A 21,051-nucleotide genomic window follows, 5' to 3' on the forward strand; every position below is an offset into this window, starting at 1 on the left:
AATAAAAATATTATGTTTGTTTTCCTTGGTTAAATGAAGGAATTTTTACCCTGTATTTCACTTTACTGTAGTGATTTAGGGATGGCTTCAACTTTTCTTCAGCTTCTGAAGCTGAAGCTCTTCCCCATTTCCTGCCTCAACAATTGTCTCCCTAATTCTTCCTCCACTCCTTCCCCAGCAAATGGCTGAGTTTTTGTCTCTGGTCCCCACCCCCCATCTAAGTGTCCCTGTGTCCACTTAAGAATCACTTCATGCACCTGATAAAATGGGTTGTAGCCCCCAAATTTATCAATATCTGAAGTGTATTTTAAAATTCCTGGGAATTAGTACATATGTATATCCATCCCTTCAGCTGTCTTATTGCCATATATTATTATTGTTTCAATAGCATGTTAAGTTTGACATGCACGGAGAATTGCAATCCTTGTTTCCCATTACACCTAGGAGGCAGTCTGCACGGGGCTTTTTACCCACTCCCAGATCAACTAAATCCCTCCCGTCTACACTGAATTCTATTTTGATTTTGGGTGCTTTAAATTTTCCCTCTGCAACATGCATGATTGATCCAGAATGACCCTACCTCCCCCCCCCCCCCACGATATCCCTCAATATTGGAAAACCCAGCATCAGGAAGTGTGCAGATTTTTGCTTTTTTCGACTTAACTCCTTGTCTCGCAGAAAATAAGTCTTCCCTGATTGGAGACGGCATCAGTTCAAAGACTTCCTGGATCCTGGTTGCAAGGCTTGTCTTAAAGTGACTGAGCTCCAGAAGCCCTAACTTCTCTCAGCAGAGATTTGCCTCTTGGTCCCCCCCCCCTCCTCTGCTGTCGCCAATCCTCTCCCCTCCCCCTCTCGTTCAAGAAAAGAAAGAGGCTCCTGCTGCGCTTGGCTCACCCTCTCCCCCATTCTGAGCTTCCCCAATTAAGTGCAGAACACTTTCTGTTTCAACTGGGGTGGGGGGTAGAGGAAGACCCGAGTTCAAATCGATCTGAATTCAGCAGACTCCACAATGGAAAAAACCAAGTTCGTGCAGAATCAGCCCAGCTTTGTGGTGGCCACCGCAACCCTCTGTTGCAGAAGCAGGACTGTGGGCTGAATCCTCACAACTATTATTCATATAACCCTGATTTCTCCCCAACAAGGACCCAAAGTGGCATTCACCTCTCCTCCATTTTATCTTGTTAACTACACTGTGAGGCAGATGAACCTAAGAGAGAGTGGTTGATCCAAGTGACTGTGTTCCTTGTAGGGAGGGCACCATAAAAATATCACTGATGGAGAAGTGCACAAACCTTAAACTCTGCCTGCTGTATTAAATAGCAGATACATAAACACAAAGCAACTGAAAGCAGTATATCAAATGCAACAGTACACCTTAGATCAGGGGTAGTCAAACTGCGGCCCTCCAGATGTCCATGGACTACAATTCCCAGGAGTCCCCTGTCAGCGAACACTGGCAGGGGGCTCCTGGGAATTGTAGTCCATGGACATCTGGAGGGCAACAGTTTGACTACCCCTGCCTTAGATGAAGGATTCCCAACCAGGGGTCTACGAACCCCCAGTGGTCTGCGGGAGCTCTGGAGTGGGTCTGCAACATTTCCCCTCCTGCTTTAATAGTCTTGGCCACAAGCTAGGGAACCAGCCAGTTCCATTGATCCCTATCCTGAGTGTGAGTTCTATTGTTTCTGTGCCTGGGTGAAGCCTGTATGCCAATTCCTGCCTTAAAGCACATCCTGGTTTCTGTCACAGTTTCTGTTCCCATGGTTCTACAGGAAATATTATTGGAGGGGGGGGGGGGAGTCCTTGATAAAAATTGGCTTTTTCCAAATTCTTCTGGCTTTCACTTGGACCTTGGCTCTGCTCTATAAACAGGCTTGCTGCCATGCTCAACTGCTCTACAGACATATTCAGGTGGGTAGCACATGTTGAACTGAGGTAGCAGAGTCCAAGGGCACCCTTAAGACCAGCAAAGTTTTATTCAAGGCTTTGTTCGGCTCTATACATGTTTGTTGCCATGCTCCGCAGCGCCAGGCACAGGACAAGAGCTCCGCAAAGAGGCTGCGTTCATTCCATCAAGTTATTCTGCAAAAAATGGTTAAGGCACTTGCAATGCACTCCAGAAATCGATTTTACTGCGCCGGAAAATCCAGCTGCGAGAGAACATCGGAAGTGCATTTTCCTACACGTGCGGGACGTACAGTGTACAAAGTCTGCACCAGCGCAAACGCGCATCCACCGGAGTCAGTCTGTGCAGAGTGCGACTTCTCCCTCCTGGCTCTGCAAGCTCCGCCCAGTAATCCTCCCTCCCTCACTCATCCCCTCCGGGCGCCCCGCCCCCTGACGTCACTAGCTTTGAGGGGGGGGAGAGCCGTTCGGTAAGGCGGCCTCGAGGAGCGGAGGCGCGTCACGTGACGGTTCCAATATGGCGGCGCCGTGTCGCTGTCCACTCCCTCCGAGGGAGCCGCGTCTCTTCCGGATCATGGAGCCCGGCTGCGGCCGGAGTCTCTGAGCGCCGATTCCCGCCCTTCGGCCAAGGACCGGCACGGGGGTCGACGGCCCGTCACGGCCATGCAGCCGCCGCCGCCCTCGGCCCGCGAGCAGGACACCCGGACCAAGAGCATGTTCGTGTCGCGGGCCCTGGAGAAGATCCTCTCCGAGAAGGAGGCGAAGCGGCCCCCGCACGGGCAGCTGCGGAGAGCCTGCCAGGTGGCGCTGGGTGAGTCCGAGGAGCCTCAGAGGGAGCCCGGCATAGGTCGCTCGCCGCCCACGGAGGCCGACCTGCCAACGGTCGCTCGGGCTGCCCCCGCCCTTAGGCGGCTTCCGTGGGGCCCACTCCCATAGAAATGAGAGCCTGCCCATGAGCGGGGGGGTAAGGTGGGGGGGGGGGTTAACTCTCCCTCCCCCGCAAAAAAAGATTAAGTGAAAGAAATATTACCAAAAAAAAGCTGCTCATTGAATCGTTGGAAATCTCTTGACAATGGTACGAGGTAGAAAAATAAAAGGAAAAGAGCTTTACCATTAAAGGAAAAGTGAGGAAGAAGTGATTGAGAAGTTTCACAAAGGTTCTGGAAGGTACTTGAACCCCCCCCCCCTTTTAAAAAATCCTGTGCACAATCCCTACACAAGCAGGTGAAGGGGACCAACCAGGTGACCCCCTGAAACTCAGAACCAAACCTGCATTTTGTCTCCGGGAGAAAGACCTTCTCATGAATGGATGTTTGTTTACATCTCTGTAACTCCGTAGCCGAATTATTTCCAGCATCACATACTCGATTCGTGTATAGCAGGGTTTGGTAGGGGTGACTGGCCTAGTTTCAATCAGATCTCACACATGTTTGCTCAGAGAAGAAGTTCTGATGAGTCCAATGCCAAATGTGACTGTAGGATCTTTGACCATAGCTCATTTGCAGTGTAACACAACAGAACTAAATGACAGACCCCCTCCAAGGCGCATTTTACAACCACATTTTTCATAAATCATTACTTATATTCTTGTTTGACAGGGAAGGTCCTGTATATTGTGTTCTTAATATCTTACAGGCCAGGTGCTGTTCAAGTTTTATCATCCCATGAACAATTCCTGTTCCCAGTGGGCTATTGTAGGGATTTAGGTGCTTGGAGGATCCCTGTCAAGCCCCCTGGGCATTTCCTGATATATAAGTATTTTTCCCAGCTTTCCTAACTCCCAGATGAACATGTTCCAACTGGCAAGTGTTAATAAACAGCTGAGTGTATTTAGTGAGTGTAGTTGTCATCAGTCACTGCCTGGCACATTTATCTGCCACGTTGGATCCTCCCCTGCAAATGAGCAGATGACATACCTCCCTGTCTTCTGACAGGAAGTGTCTAGCATATTCTCTGGTCAGGTTTGTTTGTGGTGAGAAACAGTAAAGGTTCCTCCCCCTTCCCAAAAGAAAGCACAAGGTTCACCTTGCTTATCTGATAGTATCAGGCAGTACTAACTGCTGCAGATGGTTTGCAGCAAGGAGCAACCCTTTTTTATTAAGCCAGGGATTTACAAAAAAAAAATGGTTGGGCTGTGTCTAAGTAAAACATATTTATTTCTGTTACTGAAAACTGTACTGTCTGTAATGTTTTGATGGATACAGTTGTATTTTCTGGAATAAGTTGTGGCAAACCATTTTATAAATTTGCTATAAAAACGAAGTGTACATTATCACTAGAGTTCTGAGTTTTTAAAGGATTAGTAGAATGAAAGCAATGAGAATAACATTTCTTGGAATTAGCTGTTGGATGTGACCATTAAGAAACTGCCACCCACACTGTCAACAGAGTTTTTATTCATTTATTATGACTCTACATTTTTCCAGGTAAAGTGCATGAAATGCCTTTTCTAATAACTGAAAACTGATTTCATCATTTTCTGTTGTGAAATATCACGTCTAAGGCAGGCCATCTATTTAAATGTTGTTAACAAGTTTTTTCACCAGTTAATTTAGACAGCTGAGATGTGTTTTAAGTGTTAGGCCAGCTATGAAAGAATCAGGTAGTAGCAGATAGGAAAGACCTATACTTTAGGCTCAGCTACTGCCAGTCTGAGTAGATAGTGCTGTCCTAGATAGACCATTAAGTGGTCTGACTGCCTCATGTGTTCATGCGTCTTGAGTAGTGGAGAGAGAGAGAAAGTAGAGATGCCAGCTGGAGATAGAATGCATGCATCAGTGCAGTGTAATTCTCTTGTTTGCCAGAGCCATCCCCAGGGTTTCTTTCCAATGGGTATCTCCTGCCACATGGTGGCTGTCGCTGAGACAATATATAGGGCCGAAAACATGAGGCAGGAGTGTTGTTTGCAAATTAGTAATGGTTTAATCTGTAAGTAATAGATTGAAGTAAAGCATGGAATCATCTTTATGAAGAACTAACATTTGGTAATTAACAGAAGAGATATGACAGCCAATGTAATAGCTACGCACATTATAAGATGGTAGAAGCTGGGAAAGCATGCTTATAAGAAGCATTTTTTGACATGGCCTAATTGGTCTCGAAACTGTTGAAGCCTATAGGATTTATCACATTTGATGTGTGATAAGTAAAATATATGTCTAAAGGTTTATTCGGACGTTTGCAAGTTATGATTTTGAACTTCTTGTGCAGCAGTGAAGTAGATGGTTATGGGCAGTCAATAGGATGACAGGAGGTTGTTGTATAAAGTTGATCTTACACTGGCCTAAGATGGTTTCACAAATCCAATTTGGGATTCAGTCTAACTAGCAAGCAGTAGTTTGCCTGAGTCTGAAAGGAAGCAGCTTGTATTCTATGGTAGCCAGTATTGTAGCTGTGAACAGAAGAACTTCTTTCCTCACAGGCAGAAAAGGCCTGCCTGTCCCCATCCCAGGCCCTCCATTGCTCCGGGCAAGGGAACACGTTCCCTAGTCTTCTGAGGGGCCCTATCCAGGTGCAGGCACATGTGGATGGGGAAGAGCCAGGCTCTCCAGGCCCAGCTCCTCCCCATCCTATGCTGTCCTTGAGGGGACAGAAAATGCCCCTACTTGGTTCCACAACGCTTTGCAGCACCACAGGGGCAGTTTAAAATTTTAATGAAGGTGAGATTGTGTGATAACGTGAAAACAACGCAGAACCTTCCTGCCCTGGCTGCCTCGATGTGGAGGCAGAAATCTGTGTCAGACCAGGTCCGTCAGTGGAAATCTTCCCTCATGAGTGCCCAGGAAGTGGCAGGGCTGATTGCCCCATTGCACAGAGCCACCAGCAGCCCAGCCCATTTTCTGCAGTGCGGAAAAGGTCAAAGAGAACCTATTCTTGGTGTGTATGTTTATAGTAAATGAGCTGTTTATGAACAAAGTGTCAGGGCACTTACTTATGGAACAGATATTGTTAATCACACTTGACATATATGCTGCTTGCTTGCCTAGAGCAACCTCATTGTCTTTCTCTGTATCAAACCAACTCTATGTTCTTTTGTATTCTCAAAACAACCAACTTTTAGGGAGCCCTTCATGGACCCATGTATCTATGTTTACAAATTGCCATCAAATTAGAATCCATTTATGGCAACCTCAACATGAGGCTCTTTAGGCAAGTGAGAAGCAGAGATGGCTTGCTATTGCTTTCCTCTGCAGACTTCCTTGGTGATCTTGCTTGCAAATACCAACCCAGCATAGCTTCTGAGATCTGATGATATGAGGCTGTACCAAGCCTCCTCCCCTCCCCTCATAGACCCTTGTAGCCTTATATTTATCTTGGTTTACTACCATTCAATCTTTTAGCGCCCCATATGAAATGTGTTAATTTTCTCATCCCTATTTTAAAAAAAATTAAAAGCATTTTGCACAATGCTGATCACACGGTGGGAATTGCTCAGTGCAGTAGATGCGTGTGCTCAGACACACAGCTGTGTTGCACCCTAAAACTCCCTGAATGTTCCCAATTTCTTGGAGACCCAGGTTCCACAATGTTGAATGTAGCCAATTTACTTTGGAGCACTGAATTTAATGAGAACAGTGAAGCCTCTCAGTTTCATTACTGACCATGCTGTACTGTGACAAAGAGACAACCAAATGAGCAAATTTATAGATACATAATCACATTATTACATAATTTTAAAGTAAGCTTTGTTTAATGTGACTCTAATTACTTGCGTATTCTATCACGTGAGAGAGTACAGGTTTAAAGATTGTGTGCTCTTTGTATATTGGCGTCTTAACAGAACCAGAACAGCAAAACTGTATATTTCATTTCATTCAGTAAATATTTTCAATCGGTAATTAAGACGCTTGTCATGAGACTTCTCTCATGTCAACAGCATTAAATGTCATAGAATCATAGAATCATAGAGTTGGAAGGGGCCATACAGGCCATCTAGTCCAACCCCCTGCTCAACGCAGGATCAGCCCAAAGCATGTTTCATGCAGTCTTGATGTTCAAGAATATTGTTCACAAGCCTCCTTTTTATCTAGAACCAGCCTTACTCAAAGGCCATTTACTGTGCCATCCAACGCACACTCCAGTCTAAGCCTATTTATTTCATTGGGCTTGCACCAGAGTGACTCTGCATAGGAGGATTGCATTGTTGGTCTTCCAGTGCCTGGATTTCACTTTAATTTAATTTTTGCTTCAAAAATTGTACATGTATGTGGGGGACATTTTATGATAGAAACAGTTCTTTAACTATAGAAAGCAGAAAATTGTTAATCTTGATCCCATAAAGCAGGTGCCCTATCTTTCGCATGCCATTTCTTTTGAAGACGGCTGTTAAGACAGCTGTCATCTTGCTAAAGAGGAGTTTACCAAAGTGCGATGGGTTTCTCAAATAACAGTATGCATATGAAAGGACCTAGTAGATGCTGGTGGTTGCTTGAGAAAATTTGCTCTTTGACTTTTGACCTTTTACAAAAATTGTTTGCCTCAGATGTTTCCATTTTGATGCCATTTTGCTCCATGACTTCAGATTAGGGGTTGAAGGCATTATTTAGAGCTGACTCTGCAAAAGTGGTTTTATCTGCAGTTCTCCAGGTACAGGAAAGAAAGGAAAGGCACGTGGAAAGTCTCCTTGAGGCAGTGTATTATGTCGAATGGGGAGAGAATGCAGGAAAGCTGATGTTCAATAAATAAAAGCCCAAAGATGCCTTGTTTTCATGGAATAGGAAATGGACTACTTAGTTCTTTCTGCTGAAGAAGCATTGGATTTTAACTTCTAATGATGCAATTAGATTAGCAGGAGTTGAGCAGAGAAAGCAGTTTACAGAAAACTGGTTGTTCCCACATTTACTTGCTTCTCTGTTTATTTGCTCACAAAAGCCAGTCCCTCCCTCCCTCCCTCCCTCCCATATACATGCACACTTTTCAGAACAGATCTTGGCAAAGGGAAGCCATGCATTTCCTGCATTCTGCAGGTGGTTGGACTAGATGTCCCTGGAGATCCCTTCCAACTCTATGATAAAGTTATACTCTTACCTTCCCATTGCACAGTGTTTGGCTGTCGTATTTTATCCGCCCTTCTTCCAAGGAACACAGAGAGGCCTCCAATCATTCATTTTCAACTGCCCCTCCCCAAACCACCCTGTGAAGTAGGTTAGGCTGAATAAAATGCCTGACCCAAGCTGATCTCCATTGCTGAATCAGATTTTAAACTTGGATCAAAAGGACTTGTCCCTTGCAGTAGAAGTTGTGGCATAATTCACAAAGAGTAGGGCCAGTATGTTCTAGCTATAATTTTCTTGGGCAAGTAGAATATTGGTGGTATAAAACATTTCTTGGCTGTTGAAGGCAGCATTAGCACCGAAAATCTTATGCAATACCCTCTTCATTCTGTCTGATGCTGTTTTTCCTGAGTTGCCACCATGTGTGAGTTAAGGTATCAGTTTGACTTAGTCCTGGATTACATGTGACTTTGTTATCTCCGTAGGTTGATTTTGTACTGGTCATTTCTTATGTACAGGTGATATAATTTCTTGGAGGGGGTAAAATGCAACATGGTAAACATGGCTAAAGCAACCTGTATGCCATAAAAATACGTGAATTTCCCTTGCAGTCTTCTTTTATCTTGTAATCTCTTGTTTTCCATGAAGACTGTTCTGGAATTGTGTGGCCCATGTAAATTATTGGCTGTGTCAGGAAAGGGGAATGTTGTAAGGATGGAGAAACAAAGTTTTTGTGGTACATGTGCAATATGTAGTACATGCAGTACATAGCCCAAAGGATTCCTGACCACTTTTGGAGTAGCAGTTTACTCAACCACAACATTAGCGATATGTATGTGCTGCTCTGTTCAAACAGAAAATTAAAGGATTTGCAGATAATTGAAGCAGTATTGAATATGTGACCTCCCACACAGGTAGCTCTAGAACAGATTCTGCTGAGTATTGTGTATGATTCACTTCAGACCAGTTCTTAAATTGTTTAATTCAAGTGACTACACTTGGAACTGGTCTTCTAGTTTCTGAATCACACTGATCTCCTGCTGTTTCAGTGAAAAACCTCTTAGCAATTGGTTTGTGCAATAAAACGTGCCTGATTGAATGAAAGGATAGGTTTCATTTGAAAATAGATATTAGAAGTAGGCCGATAATATTCACGGCAGGGGGTTCACTCCCTCCACTTTCTTGCCAGGCATGTGTCCTGTGTGACTCCTAGGCCTGTGCCTTCTCTTCCTGTGAGCCCAGTGTGACTCCCGTGCTGCTCTGCCAGTGTGGTCCTGTCAAGGCCAACAGCAGAGGCAAGTCCAAAGTGGTCCAAGTTTACAGGAAAATCTCATTAACCTCCATGTCGTCCTAATCTGCAAATTTAGTGATCTGCAGGTGGGTAATAGTATATAGATTCTTGCTCAAAAAAAACCCCTCAATAATCCATGAGAATGAGGGAAACCATTTTCTAAAATAGCAGCATGATTGTTCCAAGACATTAATTATCTTAAATGGAAACAGTGGGGAAATGTATGTGTTGTTGCCCCAACTTTTTGCCACTGTCATGTGGAGTATAGAAATGTAGAAATTGACACTGGTAAACAGCAACTTATTGTCAATTTCCTATTGAAATAGTTGACATTCTAAATGCTTTGAGACTAGTTATGCTTTTATATTGTTGCACTTGTCTCTAATAGTGCTTCAGTAGGATTTAAAAACTACCAATACCTCTTTTCCAGCTTTGTATCCAGCACAGGTATGGAAGGCTTCCTAAGTCAAGGTCCATATGATGTTTGTTATTGGTCCCTATACCTTTTAGGGATTGGTTCATTCTGATCAGTTGATTGTCATAGTACCCAGGAAGGATTATTTCTCCTTGGTGCAGACTTCCCATCTGGCTAACAGGGTTTGACTCCGCACTCCCACACATGAAACCAGCTGGGTAACCTTGGGCTCACCACAGCACTGATAAAGCTGTTCTGACCGGGCAGTGATATCTGGGCTCTCTCGGCCTTTCCCACCTCACAGGGTGTCTTTGTGGGGAGAGGAAAGGGAAGGCGAATGTAAGCCGCTTTGAGACTCCTCCTGGTAGAGAAAAGCGGCATATAAGAACCAACTCTTCTTCTTCCTATAAAAGTTAATTTTTTGTTCCTTCTTGGCTATAACGTTACCTGTATATGGGCAAGTCGGACCGTTTGCATAACATAGTGTTTCTCTACATGGATTTGCAGCACCCACAGGGTGAACAAAGTGATCCTACAGATTGATTCCTACCCAAGGGTTATTCCCGTGGAAGATATGCAAGTGTTTGGAGAATCTTGTATGGTGTAATAAAAAATTAGTCATCCTAAATTGTGCATTAGCTATTGAGAGATATTAATTACAAGCTTCATGAGCAGTGTTGCTGTCAGCAGAATTTTCAGGCAGCTGTTTATCAGGCATAATAATCTATTGCTTCTTATTTGTAAAAGAACTCTTTAAAAGACATCTGGAAAAATGAGTCTCCTTATCCAAATACTGCTATTCTATGTGCCTTTTGCTCTGCATGGGTAATATATATGCTGGGGTCTTGTATCTGTGCTAAAAGTTGCTAAGTTTTGTCTGGTATCAGCAGTTAGTTCATGATGTGAATCTGCAGCGTAAACAGTTCTTTTTTTTCCCTTCTCCCATTTGACAGATGAAATAAAAGCAGAACTCGAAAAGCAAAGGTGAGTACATGCTGTAATTTGGAGGCTGAAAATCAAAGATCAAGTCTAGTGTGCAAATGTAAGCATGGCTTTTAGGTACCAACATGCTTTGCACTTTGCACGAAAAGGCATGTCCAGAATTCATTTATCTCTTCAGGCAGCTTTCTAAAATATAGCAGTGATACACAAATGATGAACAGTCAGGGGTATGTTCTCTTCTGTGTGCTACAGACATATCTGAATGCATGTTTCAAGCTTGCTTGTGCATGGTTCCTCATCATAAACATCATCATATTTGTAGATTGCCGCTTCCAGCCAGCCAGCTTGTGGCGGTTAACATTACATCAAAATACAGAATGAAAACTAACAAGACATATTACATTAAAATAGTAAAATGCCCCCCCCCCACCAAACTGCCCTGCTGCCAACACCCAATAAAAGAAGATACCACCCATATAAAAGAAGATACCACCCAGGATGCTTTGGGCTGATCCTGCGTTGAGCAGGGGGTTGGACTAGATGGCCTTTATGGACCCTTCCAACTCTTTGATTCTATGATTCAGATGGGGATTTGGGGTAGCATTGGAGGAGGAGGGGCCCATGATGTCCTCTCCATCTGGCCTCAACCAAAAGCCTGGCAGTAGAGCTCCATCTTACAGGCCCTGTAGAAATACATTAGCTCCTGCAAGACCCATAGCTCTTCTGGGAGCTCATTTCACCAGGCAGGGGCCAGGACTGAAAAAGCCCTGACCCTGGTTGAGGTCAGGTGAATTTCACACGGGCTGGGGATAGCCAACCTGTTGATATTGGCAGAAAGAATCGTCCTGTGGAGGGTATAGGGAGTTAAACAGACCCTCAGATATGCTGGGCCCAGACCACAAATGGCCTTAAAGGTCAAAACCAGAACCTTGAACTTGATCCAGAATTCACCTGGCAACCAATGCAGCTGCTTCAGCGCCGGCTGGATATGGGCTCTCCACGGTGTTCTAGTGAGAACCCTAGCAGCTCCATTTGCATCAGCTGCAGTTTCTGCATCAAGGACAAGGGACGGCCTGTGTAGAGTGAGTTACAGGAATCTAATCTGGAGATGACCATTGCATGGATCAGTATAGGCAGGTGTTCTGGGACCAGAAAGGGCACTAGTAGTCTCGCTTGGCATAGATGGAAAAACACTAGCTTGAGCTACTTCAGTGACTTGGACCTCCATCAACAAGGAGGCATCCAGGATCACAGCCACATTCCTGGCTGTGTGGTGCTGAGCAATAAATACAGCAAGACGGTTTGGGATGTGGCAAGTGCACATCCAGAAGCGTCTCCAGTGGAGGTAGTTGCATCATATGGGAGACTATGGAGAACATGTACAGGTTTAAGCAATTCTTGCAGTTACAAGTGGTAAGAGATAAAAAGTACCACTGTATTTCAGTTGCAAGAAACGACTTCCCACACATCTTAAAGATATCGTTTTTTACCACTTCCTTTTCTTTCAACTAGATTTTTCTTTCAGTGCTTTTGATGACCTGGCCCTTATTTACTAGCAGAAATTCTTTGTTACCTTTCTTTCTTTAGGATCCTTTCTCATATTGGTCACAAAGTATGGCTTTAATTCGCCTGATCAGATACCAGTCTACAGTTGTATTTAATTAACCCTGTTGCCTGTTGATGTTTGGCTTTCTCTCTAATATTATTAGCTTTTAAAATTAGTTCTGTTGTGGTTTCCTGCATAGCTGTTTCCTTAGTGGATGCTGTGCCTGATACAGAGTTAATGATGTTTAAGGAAGAGTCTTAATAATAGTCTTTTATAACGTTAAAGAAGCCCAGACAAAAACTATATTGGTCGCTTTTCACATTGGATTTCTTTGAATTTTGGGCGCTTTTGCATTTTCCTTCCTTACCTGCCTAAAATTGACTGAAAATATGGAGGCATGGTCCATAAAAACTGCAGGTGGTACTTTGTTGCTTTAGGGAGTTACCTTGACATTTGATCACCTTTATTTTCACACGTCTTCCCCTGCCCCACTGTATGTAGACCTGCTAATCCTTCTCTTTTCATGCTTAAATTGGATTTTGAAGTAGTACAGATGCACTGGGACACCAATATGGCAATAATAAATCCAAATAGAGTCGTCTCTCTTCAGTTTCAGATGTTTTTTTAAAAACATTATTTTTACTAGTACTATTTCATATTTGTTTCTTCACTGGAACCTACCCCTCCCAGTTCATTCATTTTTAAATTGGATTTTGGACATGGTAGTAGGATGCAGGTGTATTCCCATGTTGCAGATATGTCGTATGGGGAGTTAGAAGATTCATATGAGGTTTCTTCTACTGAATTATTCTGGAGTGAGCAATTAAAAATATTTAGACTGATGATCTTTCCCTTTAAGCCAAAAGAGAAGGAATAATGTTGCAAGTAAACTGATTCACATTTAAGGATTTCACCTCTAATAAAAAACATCAGAATAGGGTCACGGAAGGAGATTTTTGATATGCCTTCTTTAGAGCCATTCAATTAACCACACCTTGTGGTCCTAAAAACCATGCATGCAAGAGGGAGTTTCTCCATAGACTTTTCTCAACCAGCAGATATACTCAGGGTGCAGCTAAGCTGATTGTCGCGTTGCACAATGGAGCCTGGCAGTGAGCTGCAGTTGTCCAGAGAGTATGGAGAGAGCCCCTGCGTATGTGTCTGCTGCTTTTGAACAAACATGGACATCTGGGACTGTGGCCCTGGTCTTCAGGTCTTCATTCGCCTGCTCACTAATTTATTCCCAAGCAGGTATGAAAGATTGCAGCCCTGGTCTTTGAATTACAAAGGACTGTCAGTAAAAGACGTGTACAGTCAGCTCTGTGTATTCTACAAATCTAGTCTGGTCCTGGTTATGCACAACTAGTTTCTATGAATCCCTTTTCAGGTATAGGAACAACTTGGATCTAATTCATATTTTAAAATTGCACTGTTGAATGTTTTTATTTGCCTGCTTTCTGTGACTGAGAAGTTAATTGGAAAATGCATGTCTCTGAGTTCATTAACATAGTGATTTTATTTTATTTTATTATTCCTCATTAGTCCAGGCAGTGTAACCACTCCAAAAGCAAACTTCATTGAAGCAGATAAATATTTCCTGCCATTTGAACTGGCCTGCCAGTCAAAGTCTCCGCGAATTGTCAGCACCTCCTTGGACTGCTTACAGGTATCCCATTTAAACTAAGATGTCACCAAGCTTTGCTGCAGTTTTATTTATTATATAAGTGATGTGATTAGAATATGCATATCTATTGCTAGTCAGCAAATATGAGATTTAAAAAAATGGATAGCTTTCATTTCTTTTCCCTGTACCCGAATTTCTGAAGTTTCTTGAGTCTTTAGTTTATAGGCTTTTATCATTGGTTTTTCCTTCTAGCTTTGCAAACACTCTATCATTTTGCATATGCAATGCTCTGGTTAATGAGCACTTCTGATGGGGCTTTTATGTCATACATAAATCTAATCTGATGATGCATCTAAGGTCTCTCTATGATCTTAGATGCAGCATCAGAGTATACTTTAGATTTTGTGGTCAGTTTTTCTATCAGCGGCTTCAATTCCTTTTAACCTTCCCCCTCCCCGAAGGTATTACATTTTGTATCCTTAGATAACTTAAAGTATTTAGTGCTTGAAAATGCTGCTAATTCAGGGTTTTTCCCCCCCTAGAAACTCATAGCGTATGGACATATCACCGGTAATGCTCCTGACAGTGGAGCTCCTGGGAAACGCCTGATAGACCGGATAGTTGAAACAATCTGCAATTGTTTTCAGGGTCCTCAAACTGATGAAGGCGTGCAGCTACAGATAATAAAGGTATTTTGGTTTTGCTTTGTTGTTTAGTTTGAGAGTTTTGCTTACAGAGAAAGCTTGTATTATATCTCAGTAAGGGAATCACCAGATCTAATTTAGTGAGACTCAACAGTTGATTCCTTCAGGTACCAAACTGTGTGTATTCAGTGGGTTGACATCTTGCTAAATATGAATGCTGTCTGCTTTTTGTGTCCTCTATTTCTAGACCCAGTTTTATTTTGTTAGCGTCTGCCCCTTATAGCTTTGGATCTGATTTCCCATTGCCTAGTGGATATTGACTGACTGTGTACAGTGGTTATGTGATATGTCTTGTTGCAGCATCACCTCTACTATTTTAAGACTCCTTTTGAGCTGGTAACAAAGCCAATCTTAATTGCCTTCGCAGGAGAAAATTCACTGCTTTTTTTTTTAAAGGCTCTGACTAACTTTTAAGCTCATAGGATAAAAAGGTAAAGGTATCCCCTGTGCAAGCAACGAGTCATGTCTGACCCGTGGGGTAATGCCCTCTAGCATTTTCTTGGCAGACTCAGTACAGGGTGGTTTTGCCAGTGCCTTCCCCAGTCATTACCATTTTTAGGATACTATAGCCCTATTCAGAAAGAGCCTCTTCTGGTGCAGGGTGGTAAGGTAGCCGACATGCTGTCTGAAGCTCTGACCATGAGGCTGGGAGTTTGATCCCAGCAGCCAGCTCAAGGTTGACTCAGCTTTCCATCCTTCTGAGGTTGGTAAAATGAGTACCCAGCTTGCTGGGGGGTAAACGGTAATGACTGGGGAAGGCACTGGCAAACCACCCTGAATTGAGTCTGCCAAGAAAATGCTAGAGGGTGTTACCCCAAGGGTCAGACATGACTCGGTGCTGGCACAGGGGATACCTTTAGCCCTATTCAGTTCAGTGATGAGATCCCCAACCTTTAATAGATATTCTGAAAGAGCCTGTGTATTTGCTAGCAAAAGGCTGCTCTTCTCCAGAGTGCTTCATCAATTCCCCACTCCCGAGGGAACCATGAGTGTAATGTGCACCCTTGACTATTTTATGAAATGAATTTCTCTTCTTTCATCCCTAAATCAAATTAGGCCTTTGTTTAGGAGTGCTGTATATTACTAGTACTGTTCCTGTGTGTGCACATAAATATAGATATATAAGGCTTCTTCCTCTGTTGTCGTTCTCTTGTGTTTTGTTCTGTTTCTTCAGGCTCTTCTTACTGCTGTCACATCCCCATATATAGAAATCCATGAGGGAACAATTCTTCAGACGGTTAGAACTTGTTATAACATCTATCTAGCCAGTAAAAATCTCATCAATCAGACAACTGCCAAGGCTACCCTCACTCAGATGTTGAACGTTATTTTCACACGAATGGAAAACCAAGCAGTATGTAGTGACTTACTTATCCATCTATAACATTTCATTTAGAAAACATGTATTTTGCTACTGCTTCTCTTCCAGGGGAATTCTGGTAAAATAGAAAGAATGGCTTAATTAGCAATGCATTTTGGCTCCATTAGTCCAATTAAGTTTGTTGTTGGAGAGCATATTGTGGGCTTATGCACTCCATTTTGTACACAGAGTCCTCTTTCCTTCCCTGATTTGCTGGAATTATAGTTCTCCAGGATGTCCAGAGTGTTCTAAGCATGATATAGTAGCCAGGAATTGCCTCCAGACTATGGCCTGCAGATATGATAGGGAGCTTTGACTCTCAAAGGTTCATATTCCAAAAGCCTTGTTGGTCTCTTAAGGTGCTCCTGATCTGAGTTTAGCAGTTTTAAATATGGGAGCCCTGAATAAATTGTGGAAATGTTGAAACTGAACAGCGGACAAAACAGAGGCAAATAGTTCTTGAAGTCTGAATTGGGTGAACCATGAGAATGCTCACCAAGAATTGCATCCAAACACTTGTGAAATTGTTTCAGGTCATGGGTTGGAAGGTGGATCCAGCTTATGGAAGTTTGACACAGTAAATGGGCAGGCTTCTTGTAACTGCATGAAGCCAACTTTTTTTCCCTGTCAAATACTGCTTTGCTTTATTCTGTGTATGCTCTAGAAACATATCCACCTTTGTTTTTTAGATACAAGAGGCTAGAGAGCTAGAAAAAACAAATCAGCAAAAATCCCACTCTCCCATGATTTATACTGCGTCAGGGTCTCCAAAGATTGGCCGACTGCAACATAGCCTACCGGAGAGCAAACCTTCAACTCCTGTAAAAGCAGACCTGACTAATGGTGAGCCAGAAAGTACAGAAAATGGAGAGCAGAAGCCAAAGAATGATTTGACTCCTCCAGGATTCGGTAAATTAGCTTGTGGTGTTTGTGCTGACTTAAAGTAACATGATTTGTTTAGAAGAACGCTTACTTATACTTCCTCTCAGGAGACTTTTGATACCTTGGAGCTTTGCTAGTGTTCCTTTTAACAATTGTTAAGAAGCTATTTTTTTCTGCTCTTGCAGGTTTTAACCCCCACTCGTCAAGAATAAGCAAAATATTACGAACTCCTGTTGCTATACATGTTGCAAGTCACCAAAGCTTTTGAAATTCATAACATTTAGCTCTTCTATATGTAGATTTAATTCCTATCTACTGCTTTGAAACTAAAACACTAATTTCTCCAATCCTAGAAGTTCAAAACAGTGCAATTTCTCCATGTGTGCAGTCGATAGATTCTAATAGTTTCCTCCAAGCTTTTTAGTATCAAATATGAAATGAACGCTGTTTGGCAATATTAAAAATTATTTGCATGGAGAATAGGTAGCCACAGGAAAAAATGGAGATAAAAATGTCATTACTCTAACATTACCAATTACTATTTGATTTTCAGTACTATATTTGGAACTATGATACAAGGTGCACAGCCTTCCTGGAGACTATTAGTAGGGGAAATTGTTATAGATTTGTAAACACATTGCCGAAACATAGGTACTATGTCTAAGCTTTGAAAACTAGTGATTCATTCAGTGAGAAATTAAGCAAATGAGGTTGCAATTATGCTTTGATGTATTACATCTGGGACTGGGACTCTACATATTAGACACTTATCCATAGAATGAGACATAGAGGGACCAGCTTATTTTAAACCATTTTTATTTGCAAGCATTGGACTGGACCTTATGAAACATTAATGAAAGAGAGATCTGACAGTGCTGTTCCTTTGGCGCCAGCTGTTTAATGTTTATGTCTTTCTGTGCTGTACTCCTGAGGTTGCACAATGGCTACAGTCCGATTTTGGGACAATCTATTAGTACAGCTAATGTACTTGCCCATTAGTACAGCTTGTTTCCATGTGCCAACACTTCTCTTTGTGTTTCCCTTTCTCTCCTTCATGGAACTTTGTTTGAAATTTCCTACAATGATCATGCTCCGGTTGGTTATGATATCCATATGGAGGTGCCTGGGCAAGTGGGTATTTGTATATAAAGAGTCCAGGCTTGTGGAGGAATAAACATCAGGTTACAGAGGCAGCTGTGCCTGGATGTCAATACCAGTTGGTGCTTGATCATTCCAGGAAGTGTTTTCAGAGAAACTTGAAGAAGAGAAGGGTGGAGGGCAGAACAAATGGACCCGATCCCCTTGCACTGGCAAGGGGCCACACTCACCCTTTCACCTCAGCTTATCCTGACATCTTATTGCAGCCTCTTGCTCTAGTCCAACCTTTTTCAATCTTTGAACAGTGGAGTAACCCTTGAAACATTTTGCAGGCTTTGAGGAAACCCTGAAGTGATGCTGGCCATGACCCTGAAGTGACATCGCCCTGACACTTCAGCCTGTTTCCACCCACCCAAAAGCTGCCCAGTGGTCAGCCCTGCCCGCTGCTGGGCCGACGTAATCCCTCCAGTGCTCTGGTGTAATCCTGGGGTTATGCGTCTGGTGTAATCCTGGTTGGGGAATTGGAAAACCAGATTTTGGAACAATGCAATACACTTATTGTTAGGCCACTCTGTGAGGCACCTACTGCTCTTTGCTGCTGATATAGTCACTCCCCCAGTGTAAAGTGCATATAATATCAAAGCCCTTGCTTTTGTCTTACCACTAATATTAATCCCCAGTAACCGATATTGTGATACGAAGATGATTAATTTAAAAGGCCAGGAGTTGCTTGCTGTTACTCTGTATCCCAAACTTTCTGCTCTCTACATTGATCATAGGCTAAAGGTATCACCTGTGCAAGCACCGGGTTATGCCTGACCCTTGGGGTGATGCCCTCCAGCAATTTCATGGCAGACTCAATAAGGGGTGGTTTGCTAGTGCCTTCCCCAGTCATTACCGTTTACCCGCTAGCAATCTGGGTACTCATTTTACCGACCTCATTTTACCGGAAGGATGGAAGTCCGAGTCAACCTTGAGCCGGCTGCTGGGATCAAACTCCCAGCCACATGGGCAGAGCTTTCAGACTGCATGTCTGCTGCCTTACCACTCTGTGCCACAAGAGGTGCATAGGAATGCTCAAATGGCCACTGTGCCTTCTAATAGTAACCATGAACCACTGGGAAATGAATAACCTGTACTGGTAGGGCCATTTCTACCTCAGGCAGCTTCCCTGGAGACACAGTGCAGGAATGCACTAAATAAATACATAATTGACTAGAATGAGCCTGAGCAGTTTTTTGTAGCCGGAGGTTCATGTTGTGTGTAAAAAACAAAACAAAAACCCGACAGAAATAGGACAAACTCACCTATGAAGTGGTGTTGTGTAACTTAATTCTTGAAAATATCTTTAAAATAAATTTTAAGATATTGGACACATTCTCAAATGACTTTTAATATATATTTTATCAGAAGAAGAAACTGATGGATGCAAACAAATTATTAAAGAAATCTTGGAGGAGGTGGTCACTTCAGCTGTTAGAGGTAAAACGTCTTTGGGAAAGTCTTACTCTCTTCTTGCCACTTTCTCCTAAACTATAGGTCTTGAATTTGTTAAATATGAAAGCAGCTAGTGTCTTCCACTTATAGGAATTCTATATTAGACTCTTGTCTCTGTCATAAAACAGGAGAAATATCTGATTCTTTAGCAATACTGTGTTCTATGAAGCTCATACCTTGAATAAAACTTCGTTGGTCTTAAAGGTGCCACTGATCTGTAAATTTGTTCTGTGTTCTATCAAGTGTTTTTCAATTGACCTGTCTGAGATTATTGAAAAATAAATATGAGAAACTGTATGGTAAAACATTTGTTTTCTTAGCCTCTTTAGAAGAAGAAACAAAAAAGCAAGCTGCATCTGAACTGGATAGAATTCCGTCTGAACTGGAAACTGTAGCCCCTGCCTCTCCCAGCGCGATCAGTGAAAATGCACAAGCAAATGGAATTCCAGATGACAGACAGTCGGTCTCTTCCACTGATAACCTGGTAGGATTCATAAGTGTGCAATTCGTTTAGCTTAGGCAGCTGCCAAGTTCTCCCTGGCTTTCTGGAAAGGATCGGTAGGAAGCAGAGAGAGATGAAATGAAACTAGAATGTTTGAAAGGCATAACTAAAAGTGGCTCCACAGCAGGCATGACAGCCGGGCATTACATGCTCCATCAGCCTCTTGTTTAAGCCTGAGTGTAAAGCTTGAAAAATTGACAGTTATAAAAGGATTTTGTGACAACACAGGGAATTTTCATATTATTTAATATACAGCGCTTGTAGCCTACCTTTCTCAAGAAGATTCAAGGCAGGTTTATTTCCCCACACCATCTAGTACTAGATTCCGCCGTTACATATTAGCTAACTGACAGGAGGTGGTTACCAAAACTCATTATTGCCTCAATTTGGCTAAGGGGATTTGTGTGCAAAAACGGTCTTTTACACACATTATTCTCTTGATCGGAAATCATGGGCTTATATGATCAGGGTAATTACAAAATCTTATTAGATCAGCTTCCACAACTGCATCAGGTCTTCTCCTTTCCTCAGTGTCTCAGTTGCTTAGCAGATCAAATCCTGATCGATCAGACTTCCCGTGGACAATCTGACAGGGTTTTTATGGGCTGCAGGTGCACTCATCCATGCTCTTGTGACTTGGATGTTATAGCAGAAATGGCTGAATCATTCTGTTGCAATACAGCCATGTTTCCTTTATAGTTTGTGGAAAACCAAACATGTGGGAGACTTCTGGCCTCATCAGGCAGACCATGCCATAGAGTGGGCACTACAGAGAATGCACATATTCAGGCAGTTGTTGCTCTTGCCCATTGGCAGGGTGGTGCCAGTAGAAGGCTCTGTTCAGATGAGCAAAGATGTCATAGTGGGATATAGGTGGAGAGGTTCTAAGAGCCCAAGACCATAAGAGGCTTTGTATGTGTGGTATTTATTTTTAATTAGTTAACCTAATGATTAATTGGCTGAAATGGTTAAGCAACTTGTTTGCCAGAGGGCTGATCATAGAAGTTTTTTCAGAGTGTGTATGTGTTAAAATGGGCGACATTCACAGATTCCAATACATCTTTAAGTTGATCTTTTCCAATTAAATGTTAACTGAATACCCATATTCACAGTGCTGTTCTGGAAAGATAAAGGTTAGTTCTGATGTAACACCAAAGCATGACTTAACAATGTGGGAACAAACCCTATGCTTGTTTTCCTTCCAGTTATATCCAGTTGGAGTTGATTGTGAGTTACCTAATATAGTTGTTTGGTGTTGCATCTGAATTGCCAAACAGTGGGTTTCTCTCCCT

The 21,051-nt window shown here is 42.7% G+C and overlaps 1 protein-coding gene across 4 annotated transcripts in view; it reads left to right on the plus strand.

The window, feature by feature from the left end:
• Window positions 1-2,380: 2,380 nt before the first annotated feature.
• Window positions 2,381-21,051, plus strand: part of ARFGEF2 (ARF guanine nucleotide exchange factor 2) — a 63,373-nt gene continuing 44,702 nt past the window's right edge. Inside the window, exons 1-8 of one of the 4 annotated variants that reach the window (XR_013230581.1) lie at window positions 2,381-2,716; window positions 10,558-10,588; window positions 13,635-13,758; window positions 14,259-14,405; window positions 15,595-15,774; window positions 16,470-16,689; window positions 19,171-19,242; window positions 19,578-19,741. Coding sequence is in view for 3 of the 4 variants with exons in the window: in XM_077335566.1 (XP_077191681.1) it covers window positions 2,569-2,716; window positions 10,558-10,588; window positions 13,635-13,758; window positions 14,259-14,405; window positions 15,595-15,774; window positions 16,470-16,689; window positions 19,171-19,242; window positions 19,578-19,741 (1,086 nt within the window). In the remaining variant the exon portion in view is untranslated. Of the gene's footprint in view, window positions 2,717-10,557; window positions 10,589-13,187; window positions 13,344-13,634; window positions 13,759-14,258; window positions 14,406-15,594; window positions 15,775-16,469; window positions 16,690-19,170; window positions 19,243-19,577; window positions 19,742-21,051 lie in introns of those variants that run through there. The other 3 variants (XM_077335566.1, XM_077335567.1, XM_077335569.1) reach the window with 3 other exon arrangements.

Source organism: Paroedura picta, chromosome 4 (genome assembly GCF_049243985.1).
Source record: "Paroedura picta isolate Pp20150507F chromosome 4, Ppicta_v3.0, whole genome shotgun sequence".
NCBI lineage: Eukaryota > Metazoa > Chordata > Lepidosauria > Squamata > Gekkonidae > Paroedura > Paroedura picta.